The sequence below is a fragment of the Pongo pygmaeus genome, chromosome X (genome assembly GCF_028885625.2).
Source record: "Pongo pygmaeus isolate AG05252 chromosome X, NHGRI_mPonPyg2-v2.0_pri, whole genome shotgun sequence".
In the NCBI taxonomy this organism is placed as follows: domain Eukaryota; kingdom Metazoa; phylum Chordata; class Mammalia; order Primates; family Hominidae; genus Pongo; species Pongo pygmaeus.
Genome location: NC_072396.2, coordinates 114,460,051 through 114,475,797, shown reverse-complemented (window position 1 = coordinate 114,475,797; position 15,747 = coordinate 114,460,051). Strand labels below are relative to the sequence as shown.

The window sequence follows — 15,747 nt, the reverse complement described above, 5'->3', positions numbered from 1 at the left end:
GAATTAGAAAAAACAATCCTAAATTTCACATGGAACAAAAAAAGACCACGAATAGCCAAAGCAATCCTAAAGCAAAAAGACCAAGTTGAGAGTCATCACACCGCCTGACTTCAAATTACACTATAAGGCTATAGTAACTGAAACTAAAACAGCATGATACTGGTACAAAAATAGACAAACAGATCAGTGGAACACAATAGTGAACTGGATATAAAACCACATACCTACAACCAACTGATCTTCAACAAAGTAGAGAAGAGTAAACAATGGGGAAAGGAGTCCCTATTCAATAAATGATGCTAGGAAAATTGGCTAGATATGTGCAGAAGAATGAAACTGGACCCCTATCTCCCACCATATACAGAAATTGAGATGGATTAAAGACTTACATATAAGACCTGAAACTATAATAATCCTAGAGGAAAACTTAGGAAAAACTCTTCTGGACATTTTTCTAGGTGAAGAATTTATGATGAAAACTCTAAAAGCAAATGCAACAAAAACAGACAAATGAAACTTAAACTAAAAAGCTTCTACACAGCAAAAGAAATAATCAACAGAGTAAACAGAGAACCTACAGAACAGGAGAAAATATTTGCAAATTATGCTTCTGACAAAGGACTAACATCCAGTATCTACAAGGAAGTCAAACAACAAGAGGGGAAAAAAACCCATTAAAAGCTGGGCAAAGGACATGAACAGAAATTTCTCAAAAGAAGACATACAAGCAGCCAGCAAGCACATGAAAAAACATTCAACATCGCGAATCTTCATGCAAATTAAAACCATACTGAGGTATCATCTCACACCAGGTCAGAATGGCTACTATTAAAAAGTCAAAAAACAACAGATGTTGGTGTGGATGTGGAGAAAAGGGAACGCTTATACATTGTGGGAGGGTATGTAAATTAGTTCAACTTGTATGGAAAACAGGATGGCCATTTCTCTAAGAACTTAAAATAGAACTACTGTTTGACCCACCAATCCCACTACTGGGTATCTACCAAATGGAAAAGAAATCATTACATTAAAAAGACACGTGTACTCGTGTGTTCATCGCAGCACTATTCACAATAGCAAAGTCATGGAACCAATGTAAGTGTCCATCAACAATTGACTAGATAAAGAATATGTGGTGTGTCATGCACCATGAAATACAATGCAGCCATTAAAAAAAGAATGGAATTGTGTCCTTTGCAACAACATGGATAGAGCTGGAGGTCATTATCCTAAGTAAACTAAGAAACAGCCAAATACCATGTATTCTCACTTGTAAATGGGAGCTAAACAGTGAGTACACATGGACATAAAGATGGAAAGAATAATAGACACTGGAGACTCCAAAAGTGGGAAGGGTGAGAGGGGAGTGAGAGTTGAAAAATTACCTATCCAGTTCAATGTTCACTATTTGGGTAATGGGTACACTAGAAACCAAGTCCCCACCAGTACACGGTATACCCATGTAACAACAAGCACAGGTAAACCCTAAACCTAAAAGAAAATAGACAAGTAAAAAACCCTTAACTGTTTTCATTGTTTTGTTTGAAGTGTTATGAATTCCCTGACCATCCTACATACACAGTCAAATGGATATACCAAAACAAAGTTCCATACAAGTTTTTAATGGCATAAAAAGTAGGAGTTGACTGTATCAATTAATATTCATTCTAAAATTTCTGGACCTAGTTCTTCTGTTATTCTTAGTTTTGCTTAACATTTAGCTTAGGAATCGGAAGACTTCAATAGAAGCTCTTTTTTTGCCTGATTTGTTTTATATTAAAATAATTAATTTCTTTTTTTTTTTTTGAGGTGGAGTCTTGCTCTGCCGCCCAGGCTGGAGTGCAGTGGCCTGATCTTGGCTTACTGCAAGCTCCGCCTTCTGGGTTCACGCCATTCTCCTGCCTCAGCCTCCCGAGTAGCTGGGACTACAGGCGCCCACGACTACGCCCTGCTAATTTTTTGTATTTTTAGTAGAGACGGGGTTTCACCATGTTAGCCAGGATGGTCTCGATCTCCTGACCTCGTGATCCGCCTGCTTTGGCCTCCCAAAGTACAAGCGTGAGCCACCGTGCCCAGCCTAAAATAATTAATTTTTTTAATAGTAAAGACTAAGTCCCAAACCTTAAAGCCCTTTGAACAAATGGGTTCAGAATAGGACTTCCAAATAGAAATTACTTCATTTTTGAAATCTATAGCAAAATGTCATTTAGAATTAAGTTGTATTTTCAGGTAATAGAGATTTGTGGTGTGTTCCTATTATCAGGAAAAAACCCCACAGCTATTTTTCCCTTTAAATGTTCTCAGTGTAAACTAAGAAAATATGTGCAAAAATACTATTTTTTTCCAATTAAGGTAGTCTTTCTCATCTAATTTAGGGCTCTAAAAAACTATAAGATTGTCTCAGCATATCAAGTCTGGGACTAATTTTTTTTTTGTTTGCTGAAAATTGTTGATTTGCTCTTGTTAAAGGAAGAAATGGTTCTTTCAGTTCAAAAATTGGCAGAATCAAGCTAATCCCTTAAAGTATGCTTGTGCTTTGGCTGATTGTATGTCTGTGGTGATTACCCTTGATTAACAACAGCAAAAAATTCTACCTTCCCAATCATCTGTTAGACTTTAGTCTGCCTCCCTTCCTCTGGCATTTGCCAGTTAAATTGGAATTATATAAATGGGAGAAAGAGAATATAATGCTGCTATGATAGAATTTCTTGGAACACCAGGCAAAGAAAAGTATTGAAAGATTGGTCCTGATCCCCGCTTTCAGATATTTGTGGTCTCCTATACTAATTTATGCTGTCTATCTAAGCAGTATGATCTTATTTTCCTGAGCCCTGTGGGATACAGGCTATTTATTACACAAAGGTTGGAGGGAGGAGTGTGGTATAAGGATACAGTGGTGATTTAGTGCATTTTCTTTATCTACAGCAAATGGTTGGATGAGAAGTGCCTCTGAATCTTAACTTCTCGACCCTGCCTCAGATTAGCCCCCTCCCATTTCTCTCCATTCCTCTCAATTTGAATTTCAAATTATCTGGAGGAGTCTCATTCATTCTATAATATGAACTACTTAATCAAATAATCAGATCAATACCTAGCTAAGGAGTTGTTAACCAATGGTATAATAAATGGAAATTTTGATTTGGAGGAAATTTGTATTTAACAGAGGACCTGGGTTTGATGAAGTCCAGCTAGACAACAGGAAAAAATGAAGTAAGAAGGATGAGGGAGATCAGAAAGAGCGTTGGGAAGCCATCAAGCATAAAATGGTAGGCCTTGCTGTGGGCTTCTAATGGTGATAATGTAGAAACTTATAAATCTGGGCTAGTGTTTCTAGGCTGATGCAGCATTTCTAGTTTGTCCTGGTGTCTTCTCAGCTAATCTTTCTCTCTCCCCTACTGGGAGAAACAGGAGGAAGAGGAGATTGTGCTTATGCTCACCTGTGTGGTGCTATGTAGTATTCATAGGATTTTCCTATTCTTTGGTCTTTTAGAAGACACCTAGGTTTGCCACTCACATTTTTTTTTCCTGTAGTGGGGGAAAAAAACCCATATTATACCAGTAGTAAGAAAATCTGGAGGACTTGCCAGGTTCTAACACTAACCAGTTTGGTGATTCTGCACTGTCTGCCTGGATCTCTTTTTGTATTTCACCTGTAAAATGAAAAGCAAATGGATTATCTCTTAAAGACTCTTTCAGTGAATTAGCTTAGATACATTGTTATATACACTTTAAACTATGTACTAAAGTTTGGATTAGGGATTTGTAATGGACTGAATTGTAACCCCCCAACCTCTACATTCCTATGTCCAAGCCCTAACCCCTAATGTGACTGTGTTTGATAAGGCCTACAAGAAATTAATTAAGGTTTAATGAAGTCATGAAGATGGGGGCCTGATCCAATAGGATTATTGTCCTTATAAAAGACTCTTGGAGAGCTCGTGCTCTCCCTCTCCCTGCACACACTCAGAGGAAAGGCTATGTGAGTACAAAGTGGCTGTATAGCAGCCTTAAAGCCTAGTAAAGGAAGAGAGCCTTTACCAGGAACTGAACTCTGCCAGTACCTTAATCTTGGGCTTTCTAGCCTCCATAACAGTGAGGAAATAAATTTCTGTTGTTTATGCCACCTAGTGTATAGTATTTTATTATGGCATCCCTATTACATGATTTAACCATATTAGGTATGTTTTTATGAATTGAATCTGTAGTTTATATGATTTAGAAATGAAATGTAAAGCTTCTTTTTGTTGAAATAGGAAGTGAAAGGTTTTTACCTGGTGGTGGAAAGAAGACATCATCATTTCTGTACTTCTGCAAGCTGCTAGATCCTGGGGAATTATGGTATTTTTAGCTGGATGTTATGAGGAATATAGTTGTATTTTTGAGCTAAATTGCTGAGAAACCTGAATACAGTTGAGAAACAATCATTATTTCATGGCAGAAGAACAGAACAAGTTACAGGGCTTCTCTCTTTTCCTGTATCCCACCCCCCCAATATAAATAACCTTGTTGAGTACCCCATTCAATTATTATAATTATTGCATTGGTAGAGATTGATGTTATTTTGTTAATGTTGCCTCCTACAAATCTCATTCTAAAGAATCTTATTCTAAAGAAGAGCAAATTGCCAGAGTCTAAGACTTTTTTATAACCTCTGTTTTGCCTTGATATGGCAGGAGAGATAGGGTTTAAGGTAAAATATTATTAAGTAAATACACCTTTTTCGTTGTATCACTTAATTGTATTCTGCTCCTGCAAACATATTTCTGATTTGTTCTGGCTCACATCAATAGATGGGGAGTGTCCTGTTCAGATTTACATTGCTTTTCGTACTTTTGCTGATTGTATGCAACTACATTTCCCTAGAGCTACTGTTGACCTGACAGTATTGGCTGCTAGTTGGCAGGGAGGATTCATCTAGATTAGATGGTTACTTCCTGTTCCTGTCTACAGACATGAAAAAATGGAGTGTTTACTTTTCTCCAAAGGTTTCTCAGAAGTAGGAAAATTACTTTAAAAGCTTTGTCTGGTTACCTTCAGATAAACATTTTCATTAATATTTCATCTCATTTTGAGCCCTCTTCTAGTTTGTAGTATTTTTTCAATGTATGTAGGTGGCCTCAAACCATATGGCAAAAGCATTTTCCCAAAACATCCAATCTTTATCTTACTATGAACTGGTTTTCTGTATTTTTTTTCTCATTGAGCAGCTCCTCTCAACAGGCTCAAAACCCTTTTTCTACTTTGATCTGCCTCTGATTATGCTGATGTATTAGGTCCTTTTTGGAACTCATACATGTTTTAATAGCACATTTAAAAATGAAATTGCCTATTCCTTCCCTCTGTGTTGCGTGAAGAAAAAAATTTGTTCCTATTTTTAGATAATATGTATTGAACGTTCTCATAGTCATTGCCCTGTACAACGTGGTTATCACACACAAGATACAATCTCTTGTGCTCAGGGATATTTATTATATTTCTGTCTACTTTAAAATGCTTAACTTCCCGGGTTCTTATCCCCGTTAAATGTTGCTTTTAGGTATTTTAGTTGTTTTTAATTCCATACATGTGTACTTTATAAAATATGTTGGATGAGCATTTGTAATGAGAAATTAGAGTCCCAGATTTTTAATGAGTAGTTTTATTCTGTCTACTAAAAGTCTGACTTCTTCCATCTTCAGGCATCTGTCCTAAACACAGTGAGGTTGTGGAGTAGCACTCCCTCCCATCTTTGACACAGATACTTCCCCGCAATCCCAACTCCCAAAGTGGATGTTGCCTGGGGCAGGTAAGGATCAGGAAGAGTATAGATGATTCTGTATCTGCTCTACGTCTTATGAAGGCTCTTGAGAACACATAGTCCACAGTGCTTCAAATTCAAAGAAATGTTAAATCTGAAAGAGCCCATAGCAAGTTATCAAGACTATCAGACTACTTCCTGTTTCCTGAATGTGCTGTGCACTTTTACATGTCCATGCCCTTGCTTGTTTTGGAGCATCTTTGCTCCTGAGGCTGCCTTGTAAAATGCAGCTTGTCCTCCCGCAACCTAAGCTCTGAATTAATCATTCTGTCATCACTGATAGCATGACATTATAAGAAACTATTAATATATAATTTCTCCCATCATATGTTTGAGTGCCCTGCAACATATTTCATAGTATAGTGTTTAGTTTGTGTTATTTTTCTACTTTAAGTTTTAAATGTTTACTTGAGCAGATAGGGTTATATTATAGTAAGAATGGTGTAAGTATATATTTCCTGGGATAAATAAGAAAGTAGAAGGTAAAGCACTTAAATGACTTTCATTTCTAGCATTTTTGATAGGAAATGAATTCACTCACACTTTTAGGTTTCTCATGGAAGTCATTGAGGAAGAGAATATACACCGTAGTTCTGCCTTATTCAGAAATCATCATGGTATTTTAAAAACATGCTATTATCTATATTACATTGTGATTCGCTTCATTCTGAAGCTGCCAAAAGACCTGTCTTACATAGAGAAACTTTGTATAGCCATTATTATGGGAGAGGATTGATACATTTCTTTATTTCTGATTTCTTAATTTATGATCATATGCTACTTCTGTGATCAAAAAATAAAGTTTTTTTTTTTTTAAAGACAGGACTTTTTTTTAAAAAAAAAGTCTTTTTTTTTTTTAAAAAAAGAAGAGATCATTAAAAAGTCAGGAAACAACAGATCCTTGAGAGGATGTGGAGAAATAGGAACACTTTTACACTGTTGGGAGTGTAAATTAGTTCAACCATTGTGGAAGACAGTGTGGTGATTCCTTAAGGATCTAGAACTAGAAATACCATTTGACCCAGCAATCCCATTACTGGGTATATGCCGAAAAGATTATAAATCATTCTACTATAAAGAGACATGCACACATATGTTTATTGCAGCACTATTCACAATAGCAAAGACTTCAGACCAACCCAAATGTCCATCAATGATAGACTGGATAAAGAAAATATGGCACATATACACCATGGAATACTATGCAGCCATAAAAAGGATGAGTTCATGTCCTTTGCAGGGACATGGATGAAGCTGGAAACCATCATTCTCAGCAAAGTAACACAAGAACAGAAAATCAAACACCGCATGTTCTCACTCATAAGTGGGAGTTAAACAATGAGAACACGTGGAAACAGGGAGGGGAACATCACACACCGGGGCCTGTCGGGGAGTTGGGGGCTAGGGTAGGGATAGCATTAGGAGAAATACCTAATGTAGGTGATAGATTGATGGGTGCAGCAAACCACCATGGCACCTGTATACCTATGTAACAAAACTGCACGTTCTGCACATGTACCCCAGAACTTAAAGTATAATTTAAAAAAAAGAGGCTGGGCACCGTGGCTCACGCCTGTAATCCCAGCACTTTGGGAGGCTCAGGCGGGCAGATCATGAGGTCAGGAGTTTGAGACCAGCCTGACCAACATGGTGAAACCCTGTCTCTACTAAAAATACAAAAATTAGCCAGGCGTGGTGGTGCACACCTGTAATCCCAGCTACTTAGGAGGCTGAGGCAGGAGAATTGCTTGAACCCAGGTGACGGAGGTTGCAGTGAGCCGAGATCGCACCACTGCACTCAGCCTGGCAACAGAGCAAGACTCCATCTCAAAACAAACAAAACAAAACAAAAAAATGGTTGCTGATACTGACTATGCCAGGTTAGAAACTGAAAAATGAAGAGGTGAATTTCATCCTTAAAGATAAGGTTTAAATTTTAAGATACTGGTATTTATATGAGTAATGAAAGAATTGGTGAGAAAGTAATCCCATCTAATTCTTGTCTTCCTGATCAGTGGTTAGTCAAGAACAATTGGAGAAAAATTTCCAAATGGAGCATTAGAATCTTGTCTCAAGTTATAACAGGTTTATTGCATATGATATAGAAAGCAAAAAAAACTGGCTTTTACCTTTTGTTTGTTATTTTAATACCTTTAGTGTAGGTCGTCCTTCACTTGAATGCTAATGTTGACAGTAACATGACCTTATACTTTAGTCATCTTTTTGAATGCCACTGGACATTTGGCTCTTAGAAGATGGTAACTCTTAGTACTTCTCCCTGGTTTGTATATATTACTTATTTGGGAACCTATCTGCCATTGTGGCTGTCAGAGCTCAGCATAATTTAAATGTTTAAGGTGGGTGATTGAAGTACTTGAATGAGATATCTTTTCATCCATCTGCTGATGACTCACTAAAGAGTATTTTAAAGAAAGGATGTTCTCCAACTCACCAGCGTATTAGAGGAAAAAAACATATGGTATATCCCCTTAAAATTTAAGTTTTTAGAAAGCAGAAATGCATTATTCCAGTATTACTGTGAATACTTATATTACCATAGACCATCCCCATTGTAAGGTACTTATCTTTTTATAAAATGTCCTAAAGTGGGTAAATTATTTCATAAAAACTGGCATACAAAGTTGCTGTAATTAGAACGTAATTGTTTTTAGACTTAACCATTAATTGAGGCTGTCAGTAGTTTGCAGCAGAATCCAAACATCTACTGTATTAAACTTCATCTAAAACCACATTATTCTTCATGATATTTTGTTATAATTGATACTTTGTTCTTTGATGCTTGAGAGATTGTATTTGCAGGTAATACTTTTATCTAAAAATTAAGATGAATTTTCTGGTTTCAGAGTATTATTTTGTTAATGTCAGCTGTTGCCCTTCACCTTTCTGAACCCTACTGATTTTTCTAGGTCAAGCTAAAGAATGTCAAGCTTGATGAAGTTTTCTTCTATCTCCCTAGCTTAAATTATGGCATTTGGACATGGTTTATAGTATCTATTTCCTTTTTCCTTGTATTAGTTAACTGTGTAATAGTTATGCCTGCCTCTTATACTGGCTCCTAGAGAGCAATGACTGTGTTTTAGGCATCCTTGTAGCACATTTCACAGTACATATCCCCTATATTTTCAGGAAGTATTTATGAAAATCATTGGTTTTTATCCCGGATTTTCCAAATTAGACTTACAAATAAGTCAGTAATTTGAGGTTTAAATGAGTAATTACACAGTTAGCCATAATGGTTAAGGCTCTATAGTTAAGATTGCCCAGGTTTGAGTGCCTGCTTCATTATGTATCAACTGTGAGACTCCCTCATCTGTAAATAGGAATGTTGGTATCAGCCTCCTAGAATTGTTGATGAAGATTAACATAATTAGTTTGTTTAAAACATTTATTGAGATGCCAAACCTATAGGATACACTCAATATAATGTAGTAGTAGTATAATATAACTTTTGCTAAATGTAGTCCTATTGGGCTGGCCTCTGAGCCCCTTGAAGGCCTGTCTTTTGGTCTTTATATCTCAGGCACCTAACCTAGCAGACAGTCAATACTCAATAAATACTTGCTTGAATTGAATTGATTTATTTACCCTATTTTTATCTTCCATTACAGCCCACTGTTTGTAACATGGAAGATTGGTCGAGACAAAAGATTACGTGGATGCATAGGTACTTTTTCTGCCATGAATTTGCATTCAGGACTCAGGGAGTACACACTTACCAGGTGAAGACCAATTTTTTTACCTCTGCTTTTACATTAAAAAAATACTTATGAAACTTGAATCTGATACTTTAACTCCTTTTACTGAATTGTCAACATTCTTGTCTTCCTTCATGTCAGGTTTTTCCTTTGTCTTTGACCATTTACCTTCTCTCTGGTAAAATGTTATTAATATATATTACCATAATATAAAATACTGTGATTAATGTATTCTGCCATCGATGTTTTGAAGTGTTTTTTTTCTTCCAGTGGCCAGCTTATTTTGTATAACTTGAAAACCAATGACCAAATGTCCATGGGTTACCAAAATATGTGATTTCTATAGTAACAGTCATTATTTCTTCCCTCTTGTGTTTTTTAAAAATAGTTGTTGTCTCTTTCATCTTACACATTTTGGTACACTTTTAAGGACTTTTGAAATTGAAAGGAGAGCCTAGGAAGAAAGTGATGCCACAGCCTAGCAGTATAATCATTCACATTCACGCTTCACCCAGAATTAATTGTAGCTTGCTTATTTTCTTTTATCTAATACAAGGACAAAGTAATTCCTCATTACAGTTGTTTAAAACTTTGTTCTTAATTTCTGAATTCACAAAAAGCTATCTAGCATACAATGTGAGATTTTTGGTTCAAGTTTAGATTTCAAGCAAATTGTGACCCAAAATTATTTCAAAAGAAGAAAATTCCTTAAATAATAAGCTATTAGTAAAGGAATTTCCTGTTTTTGTTCACATTTTAGGGTGATTATCTGATACAGTTTCTATAGTTGTAATATGCACAGTGTCTGTCCAATAAGAAATTGCTCCCTGCTGACTATTGGTACTTGGGGCATGTTGCTCAACCTCCATAGGTAAAATAGTAATTACAGTATTTTGTTCTATATACTTAATAGAGGTGTTAGGAGAATGAAGTAATAATCACTATTTTACTTCAGGATTAATGTGGAACATTAATTATTTTACTGTAGAACTGCATAAATGCAGGCTCATAGCACCAGTTAATAAAATGCTGTAACTGAGTTTGGTATTCTCATATTTGAAGGTATGCAGTAGCTCACAGCTGCAGGGTTTTCTCAGCTTACAGTGAAGCCCAGAAAAAAAACCAATGGCTTGGAGGATCATATTCATTTTTTAGCTTTTCACAGGTGTAAGAAACTGGGTGTTTGGATTTGATTAAATAACATACAGGCTGTAAAGGGTTGCAACACGTATTCTGGAAATAAATTCAACTTGTTAAAGATAATATAAGTACTAGTCTAGGCATGTTAGATTTTTTTTTTCTGACATAAAATACAATGGGCTCATTTTTGGGACTTCAGCAAATTCTGCCAATGGCTACCTTTTTGGGACAGGTACATATTAAATTACACATTTAATACTAATCAATGGCAATTTATTGTACATTTCCCAAAATAAGTTGTTAGGAGGAACACTGGTTCCTTTGCGCTACCTGAAGAAAAGAATTCTGTGACCAAATAAGTTTGAGAAACACTGGTTAAAAAATGTAAACAACTCTGCTCACTGTAGGACTTCTCAGAACCTTTTATGTTAATAGTGTTATGTATATCTAAGAGAGAGAAATAGAATGTAGCATTTTCCACGCTTATTTGACTACAGGACCCTTTTATCCTTCCCTCCCCAAAGTCTGAGTGTTCCAAGGAAAACATTTTTGGAAACACAAGTCTGTTTTCAAAACAGAATATTACTTTATATTTGGGTAGTAAGAGTTGGTATTACAGAAACCCTTTGTGCTTTCTAGTGAAATTGTAGCAGAAATCCCATTATCAAACATTATATACCTTAGAAATCTTTCGTAGTAGTAACTGTGGTAGCAATTGGGTTTTGTTTAAAGAAAAAAATAAATTCTTTTGCCTATGTTGGCAAGGGGTGAAAACATCCAACTTTTCTGGACTTGTCCATTTATATCCTAGGGTAATGACCAGAAGAATTACAGTATAATTTTCTGACAATAATGTGATTCTGAATGAATTGTTCAAATACTTGAAGTTGTAAATTTGCCTACATTTGTATACCTTGTTACCCTCATTGCAATCTATAGCTCTTCCTGTTTACTTTTCAACTTTTTTCTCATGTTTCTATACAGCTTCCTCAAATTGTATATATCACATTAAAGAGGCGTGTGTGTGTGTGTGTATACATATATTTGTGTGTGTATACACACATGCACATACCTGGTTTTACTTCTCATTTTTGTTTGGCTTAATTTCTTTTAACAAGATATTAACAATCATACTATTTGGAAAAGATGAACAAAAGAAAACAAGTCTTACAAAATACAATTAATCTTTTTTCCTGGATTCATTTTAGCATCAAAAGTTGTAAGGAGTCATTTTTAAAAGTTGGAATATAATATTTTTCTGTTCAGTAGTGTGCTTTTCATTTTTACATATTATGTTATTATGATTATTTTTGTTAATGGCTGCCATTTATTAAGAATTTACTACATCAGACATTGTTGAGGAGCTTTACATGCATAGTCCTTGTAATAACTCTTAGGTACTAATATCTACATTTGCAAAATGAGGAAACTGAGAATTAGGTAATTTAAATAATTTACCCACTCACACATCTATTAAGTGATAGAACCAGGATTCAAACCCAGAGCATGTGTCTACAAAATCCATCCCCTAACCGAGACAAAATTTTCTGATTATTTATGTTTTGCAGCTTTGTCATGAAAATAATGAACTTGAAAGCAAGTTACTATAAATTTTATAAATCATAGATCAGTAATCCTTCAAAAATTCTAGTTAAGAGTTAGACTGAAATTTTGCAACAAGAAAATCCATAGATATTATTATGGAAAGTATACAACTCAGAGTTGTATAGACCAGACAGAAGAAAATTGACTTGAACTAATATTATATTAAGGATAAAGCTTATTACAAAACAATACTACTGTAGGATAGGAAATTGTATTCTTTGGCTACATGGACTAGACTTTAAGAATACAATTTTTTTTAAACATAAAAATTGGTGATTCTTGGCTTCTGGTCGTCCCACCTTAAAAACCCATAACTCACAAAATGAATAAATAGAATTAAATGAGCTTAGGGGATAGGGGCATAAAGGAGGGAGAAAGCAAAACAAAAAACAAAACAAAACAAAAAATAAGCAGTGAAATTAAAGGCATTCTAGGTATAGGCATCTTTTTAAAAATTCGAATATCCGGTTCATCTGTGATTAGATAATTGTTTGATTTTCAGAATGTTACTCAGTTATATCTCTTCTTTTTTTTTATTGTGGGGAAATATATGTAACATAAAATTTACCATTTTAACCATTTTTAAATGTATAGTCCTGTGGCCTTAAGCACAATCATGTTGTTGTACAGTCATCACCACCATCCATCTCCAGAACGTTTTTCATCTTCCCCAACTGAAACTCTACCCATTAAACATGAACTCCACATTCTTCCTCCTCCAGGCCCTGGCAACCACCATTCTACTTTGTGTTGCTATGAATTTGACTACTCTAGGTACCTCATATCAGTGGAATCATATGATATTTGTCATTTTGTGACTAGCTTATTTCACTTAGCATAATGTCTTCAAGGTTCATCCATGTGGTAGCGTGTGTCAATTTACCTTCTTTGTAAGGCAGAATATATTCCATTGTATGTATATACCGCATTTTGTTTATCCTTTCATCCATTGGTGGACGTTTGGGTGGGTGGCTTCTACCTTTTGGCTGTTGTGAATAATGCTGCGATGAACATAGGTGTACAAAATATCAGTTTGAGTACCCTTTTTCCTCTTAGAAGTTAACCAGTTTATAGAAGACAATTATCTAGCTTGTGTGTAGTCCCTTAACTCTAAAACCTTTCTTAAAAATATGACCAGGTATTTTTTAAAATGAAATACCTATCCTGAATTAAGTTTTTATTTATAAATAAAATTATAAACTTTTAATTTTAATAAAATTATTAAAACTTTTAAAATTAAAGTACTTGTCATAGTCAAGTTGTATGTTCAAATATGACCAGGTATTTTTTAAATGAAATGCCTATCCTGAATTAAGTTTTTTAAATATGTATATAAACATAATCTTTTAAATGTAAAGTACTTGTCAAAGTCAAGTCATATGTTCTCCTAATTGAAATTTTGATTTTAGACTGAAATAAAATCTTAAAGAGGCTGAGGATTTCTTCTCAATTGTGAAAATACATAGTATCTGTGTAGGTAATGAAAAGTTTATGAGAAGTACATGGAACTATTATAAATAGACTATTCTTTCCCTGACCTTGAAGGATCTGGGTAAAAGCAGGAAAGATTATAGAAAATACGAAGCAGGATGGAGAGCTCAGAATTACTGATAAAAGTCTATCCATAGAATTTGGTGATAAAGTTCACAAATTACCCTATTTATCATTGCTCAAGACTTCAAAGTAGAAATATTCTTTGTCCGAGCTGAAGGAGATAATTTCCAGTATTGTGTTTATGGCTTTTATATATTAGAAAGCAGAGGCAGATTCATTTCCCCAATTTTAGTACTTAGAAAACATACTTTTATAGAGAGGCGAATTACCACTAATATAGATGAATATAAACATCTCAGTCAAAAAAGATTCCTGGCCGGGAGCGGTGGCTCACGCCTGTAATCCCAGTACTTTGGGAGGCCGAGGCCGGCGGATCACGAGGTCAGGAGATCGAGACCATCCTGGCTAACACGGTGAAACCCCATCTCTACTAAAAATACAAAAAATTAGCCGGGCGTGGTGGCGGGTGCCTGTAGTCCCAGCTATTCAGGAGGCTGAGGCAGAAGAATGGCATGAACCCGGGAGGCGGAGCTTGCAGTGAGCCAAGATTGTGCCACTGCACTCCAGCCTGGGTGACAGAGCGAGACTCCGTCTCTTAAAAAAAAAAAAAGAATAAAAAAAAATTCCTTAAAATTTTGGCTAATTTCCCAGCAAAATGCAGATCTATTTCTTTATGTAAATTCAAGTTGGCAGTAATTTTTCTAGAACACATTAAGTAATTAATAGATGTATTCTTATTCAGCAAAACAGGATTGTGGTCTGTCACCACACTTAAAAGACTATCTTTTTTTCTCCTTTGTTGTACTTAGACCTCTCAGCAGTGAAATAATTATGCAGGTGCTGGCAGTTCTAGAACTTGATTGTGAACTATGCCACTTTTGTTGAACTACTTAATTCTAAGAAATTAGCAATGAAAGTTTAGCCCTTTCTAGGGAACAGTATGACCACATAAAAGGTGATGTGCTGTGTTTTGTTTTGGAGTTTTATTTTGTTCTGTGTGGGTTAGTGGGGTTGTGTGTCAGGGGAGTTTGAGGGCGGATTGATTGCTTGCATGTTACAAATGTTCACTTTCCATTAATTTTTTTGAGATATTGAAAATAGCTAAGAAACCTACTTTATTACTTTCAAAGGTCCTAGCTAGATTGGGTACTTATGGGATTCATTGTAAACTGAATTTGCTTTTATATTTTGGTGTTGTAATCTGGCATTTTTCTAAAGCAGTATGAGTTTAAAGCCATTATAAGCAACATAATATTTTCCCTGTCATAGTAGACCATCTTGTGATCATTTTTATTCTTGATTATTTGGGTATCCACTCTAGGCTCATTGTGAATAATTAGATTGAACAAGTTCCTCCTCCCTCTCATTTAATATTAGTCTTTATGGTGGCATCACCCAGATTGATTTTTCTTATGAAAAGAAAAGCTGTAGGAATCACCTCTGACTGTACATTATTGTTATGGAAGCTCATTCTGGAGATGTGAAGGCCGAACAATTTTTGGCAAGTGGTTGTGGCAAGACTTCTGGCTAAAGTATGCATTTTGAGGAAATAAATTAGATGTATCACAAACAATGCAAAATTAATTAGTTTAATTTACAACCTACATTTTTTGCCTTTTTATAAAAGAGATGATGGCCTGAGTCCTAAAACTTATACCTAATTTTCATAGTTTCAGTTTATTAACTACAAAATGAGAAACATTTGTCAGATTTTATAGGCACTTAATTTAAGGTACAGTTTGGAACCTAGGTTGTTGTACGCTCTTTACTCAAAATTATCCACATGAAAACATGGTGAACTATCTGCTCAAATCTGGAATCCTCATTTTAGCCATGAGGTTAATGCACTCCTTCATTATCCCAAGGTTGTGCTAATGTGCAGAGATGTAGCCACAAAATTCCCAGCAGAATGTGGAAACTAAACAGCAGGAACCA

At 35.3% G+C, this 15,747-nt stretch overlaps 1 protein-coding gene across 2 annotated transcripts in view; it reads left to right on the top strand.

The window, feature by feature from the left end:
• AMMECR1 (AMMECR nuclear protein 1) overlaps positions 1-15,747 on the top strand; it is a 129,097-nt gene that overhangs the window by 47,590 nt on the left and 65,760 nt on the right. The window contains exon 2 of one of the 2 annotated variants that reach the window (XM_054473154.2): positions 9,427-9,537. The exons of the other annotated variant lie outside the window; for it this stretch is intronic. Coding sequence (XP_054329129.1) covers positions 9,427-9,537 — 111 coding nt within the window. The remainder of the gene's footprint in view (positions 1-9,426; positions 9,538-15,747) is intronic. 2 annotated transcript variants of the gene reach the window in all.